Here is a 4,760-nt window from a genome sequence, read left to right as displayed (position 1 = left end):
CTCATCGTCCACCGGCGCAGTCACACGGGAGAGAGACCGTACAAGTGTCATCTGTGCGACCACGCCTGTTCCCAGGCCAGCAAGCTCAAGAGGCACATGAAGACGCACATGCACAACAAGTCCGGCTCCATGAGCGGCTCCCCGGAACAGGGGAACACTGGAGAGGGAGGAGAGGGCGAAGACAAGAGCAGGGAGGGAGACTCCAGAGGGATGGCCATGGACAATGAGGAGGAGGAAGAGGAAGAGGAGGAAGAAGAAGAGGAGGAAGAGGAAGAGGAAGAAGAGCTGAGGAATGGAAATCGGCCCGATTCCAACCTGAGCGAGGACTCCCAGGAGTTCAGTCAGAACAGGGAGAACAGGCCCCCGCAGTCTCCCAAGGACAAGTCCCTGAGCGATAGAGATAGAGTAAATGACAGTGGCGGGCTGGGCATCATGCACCCATACAACCACCTGGACAATCACCTCAGACTTCACCCTAAAGAGAGAAGCCTGGAGAGACAACCCAATGGGAATCGAGAAGAGAGGGTTGAAGCGGAGAGAGAAAGAGAGATAGAGAATCTGCGGCAGCAGCAGGACAGAGAGCGAAATGAGGACGACGAGCACAGGCCCTTGATGAACGGCAGGATGGGCGTGTCCGAAGCGCTCTCCTTCCCCGGGCTGTTCCAGCGTCGGCCCACGCCCATCACCAGCCCCAACCCTTCCAACAACAACAACAAGAGGATCAAGATAGAGAAGGAGCACCTGGAGCTTCCCGCCACCATACCCCTCATCTCTCCGGAGAACGTCTACTCTCAGCTCCTGGCCGGCTACGCTGCATCGCGTCACTTCATCCGAGAGCCCTTCCTGGGCTTCACCGACTCCCGCCAGTCCCCGTTCGGCACCTCCTCTGAGCACTCCTCCTCTGAGACGGGCAGCCTTCGTTTCTCCACCCCGCCGGGGGAGCTGATGGAGGCAGGGAGCGCATCGGGGCGCAGCGGCAGCAGCACCCCTCACCTCATGCGGGGACCCGGACCGGGCCGGCCCCCGAGCTCCAAGGACCGGAGGAACGACACGTGCGAGTACTGCGGCAAGGTGTTCAAGAACTGCAGCAATCTGACGGTGCACCGGCGCAGCCACACGGGCGAGCGGCCCTACAAGTGCGATCTGTGCAGCTATGCCTGCGCCCAGAGCTCCAAGCTGACGCGCCACATGAAGACCCACGGGCAGTTTGGGAAGGAGGTGTACCGCTGTGACATCTGCCACATGCCCTTCAGCGTCTACAGCACGCTGGAGAAACACATGAAGAAATGGCACGGTGAACACTTGATGGCCAGCGACGTCAAACTGGAGCAGGCGGACAGAGGTTAAGCCATGCTAACGCCGTTACGTATCTGCAGCCTATATATAGTGTACACGCAAGCATACACTCACACACACATACATACACACATACAGTACAAGCACCCACACAAACACAAAAGCAAACAGACATGCACATACACAATCCCTATAACCACTTCTTCAGCTATGGGGCTTGGTTGGAAATCTCTCTCTTTAAAAAATGTTGAGACTGATTGGTGTTCATCTTCTTTCTTTCTTCGTCACAGAAACTGCCACCTGAGAATATAAACAAAGGGAAACTTTAATGAGAACTTGTCTGCTGGAATGCCCAACTTTGGTGTTTCTTGGCAAGCCTTCTGAGGATTTTATCAGTTAGGAATCCATGGAGCCTTTCTACTGTGCAATAATTTCTGTATTTATTGGATTTTTGTAATGATATTTGGCATGTGCAGGTACATCTTTGTGGGATTTCATATGGAGTTAGTTTGTGCTAAAACATTTTTTTTTCTAAAATGATAACTGGAAAGGAGTGACCCTTTATTAAAATTTTCTTTTTTTTCCTTTAAGGAAGCTTATTATCATGTGAGAGTAAAAATTGTGTGAAGCAGTTAGCTTTTAAAAGTATATAAAAAAAAGTTTTCTATATGAACTGCAGCAGCGGATTACAATCCATTCCCTCACACAGGCCTAAAGCACTGAATGTCAGCCTGACAAAAAAAAAAGAAAAATCATCATGCGGGATTTTAAAAATCCAACATTATCTAAGAGACCTGATAAGTTGCTTTTAATTTATTCAGGGAATTTGTCCTTTTTAAATATTGGCATGTGAATAATTTCCAAATGCAGTTACTGTATTGCTGTCCTTGCCTCAGACATAAATAAAGGTTGCACTTAATTGAGGTACCCTTAACTGATGCTCAGTACATTCCCAATGTAGGATTAGACCACCATATGTAATATGTTGAATAAATTAAGACTACTTGTGATTAATGTGAGAAGGAGAGCAGTCCTGTTTATTGTTTGTAAATATATTCTTTTTTTTAATGTTAAAGTAGCCCCGACTGTATCCCGTGTAAGATGGCCTAAAACTCAACAATCAGACAGACAAGCTGCTTGCATTATCCACAGTATATGCTAAGTGTAACTACCAGCATTATTGCTTTGTCAGAACCACTTGATTATCTCCCCCACTCCATGAGCGCTTACTCAAATGCAAATGTGTTCAACTGAAACTTATTTCAACAATTATAACACTTTGTAAACCATTCTCTCTATCTCCCTTTCGTGTCTGGCATGGCATCTCCTCTCTCTCTCTCTGACCCGGGTTGACTTCCCGTGTCCTCTTGGGATCCACAAAATGGTTCCAAATGAAAAATCCATATCGGCGTGTGTGATTTTGTGCAAGTGCGTCAGTGTGCTCTATGCCTCTCTCTCCGATGGCATCTTTTCACAGTTCACTAGCTCAGATTCTGACATTGGAGCGGCTTTTTAAAAGGAAGCCTGTTCATTTGCTCCACAAAGTGATACGGTTTTAACTCCCAGTAACAGCTTTTTGAGACAGCGTGCATGTTCGAGACTTTTTTGGGATTTTTATTTTCTGCGTCGCTCGTCCTGAAATGAATCTGGTAGAGTCGGGGGAGAAAAAAAAGCCAATATGAGTTATGATAATTTTGAGCACAGCTGCAATGGATGATGGCCGGGCGACCTTGAGTAGGGGGCTATTCTACTATTCCTACTATTATAGTTAAAATGAAAGATTGGAACTGAGAAATGAAGAGGTGGGAGAAAGAAATGGAGGGAGAAGAGAGAGCAGGACCTTGACCACGGAGAAGAGTCATTCAAATGAAATTGGAAGCATATGAAAAGTGTGCTTTTTCTTTTCTTTTTTTGTACCCCAAATGCACATCTACTGGCCACATCTTATAACGGACCGTCAGAGTGAGACAGGGCGAGCGTGAGAGGGGAGGGAGGGAGGGAGACGGCGAAACCACATGAAAGGAGATTGAGACTACATCTTTCATTTTAGTACTGCAGTTCTCCAAATCATCAACATCATCTTCACTTGAAAAGGTCGAACCTGCCTTTTTGGCCTGTTGTCAGTTTCTTTTCTAGTATCGCTATTTTGTTTTGACAGAAAAAAATAATTTTACTGTATCTTGAATGCTAAATTCCTCTTTTGTGTTTTTTTTTCTTTTTTTTTACAAAAAAGAAATGTTGAGGTCACAGCAGCTCCCCATAAGCTACTACAGTGACGGCGTAGTTCAATATATTTTAGTGAAAAAAAAAAAAACTGAATAGGTTGAAGAGCTAATTTTCGACTTGCTCACACATGTTGGTGCATGAATGCAAACTTTCCAGATCCTGTTGTAAAAACGCACAGTGCATTCATACAGAGTCAGACCAAAATGAGCCATACAGCGATGACATAAATCACATTCAAACAATGAACAGTGAAACCTTGGGAATCGAGATTCACACACATGGACATTCAAGTCTTACAATATGTTTACAGTTTTGAAGTACGCCATATGTGTAAGTGTTTTAAAAGGATAATAGAGTATTGTTTTCTCCAATGTTCTTTCAAATGTTTTTGAATGCCATAACAGTTTTGTATGATTATCCTGGTGGAGGGATTTTATCTTCATGAATATGTTTCTGTATGTTTACTTGTTCACTGTATGGGAAGACAATTCTGCTGTTGGTTTGGTAAAGCTATCCTTTGTGGATGTAAAACAAAATGATAAAAAAGAGAAAAAAAAGGGAAGAGTGAGAACCTTTCTGAAGGAGGAGGAATGCTTTCCCAAATGAACCTTATGAGACATTCATGGACATTATGTTTTTCCTCATGGTTGGTTGAAGGTCTTGTGATGGCACTTGCAACTGTAGTTTTAAATACATTTTCATATTTCTCTTTTCACAACTTTCACTTACACTCTTTGTACAAAATAGTTTCCTTGGACTTTTTTTTTGGAGGGGGGAGGGGGAGTGCATCATTGTGAAAAAAGTGATTTCAGAACAGTACACATCTGCTGTTTTGAACATATATGTATTTTTGTAATGTGTTGAAAAATCAATACAAGAAAGCCAACACTTCAATAAATGTTGCAATTGCTCTATGATTGAAATTTTTTTTCATCTTCCTTTTCTTCTATGCCAGCACTATTAATAACACATGTTGGAGTAGTTGGAGTTTTAATATAAAGCTCCGGAAAAAATTAAGAGACCACTCCAAATGTCCAGTGTCTCTTACCCTTTATAGGCATATGTTTGAGTAGAATGAACATTTTGATTTTATAGTATAAACTACTGACAACATTTCTACCAAATTCACAATAAAAATATTGTCATTTATAGCATTTTCAATAAGTAATGTAGAGATTTAGATTTAAGAAAAATCCAGACTGGTCTCTCAATTTTTTTCCGGGGCTGTATAGCTAAAA

At 43.5% G+C, this 4,760-nt stretch overlaps 1 protein-coding gene across 3 annotated transcripts in view; it reads left to right on the top strand.

The window, feature by feature from the left end:
* The window catches only part of bcl11bb (BCL11 transcription factor B b), a 28,946-nt gene extending 26,876 nt beyond the window's left edge, over positions 1–2,070 (top strand). For all 3 annotated transcript variants that reach the window (XM_080047910.1, XM_080047911.1, XM_080047909.1), the window contains one exon: positions 1–2,070. This exon is cut by the window's left edge and continues 740 nt beyond it. In XM_080047910.1, coding sequence (XP_079904036.1) covers positions 1–1,347 — 1,347 coding nt within the window. In that variant the 3' untranslated portion in view covers positions 1,348–2,070.
* Positions 2,071–4,760: the final 2,690 nt, after the last annotated feature.

The sequence above is a fragment of the Ammodytes marinus genome (assembly GCF_949987685.1).
Source record: "Ammodytes marinus genome assembly, chromosome: 19".
NCBI classification, from domain to species: domain Eukaryota; kingdom Metazoa; phylum Chordata; class Actinopteri; order Uranoscopiformes; family Ammodytidae; genus Ammodytes; species Ammodytes marinus.
Note: the sequence above shows the minus strand (reverse complement) of the source record. Positions and strands in the feature narration are given on the sequence as shown.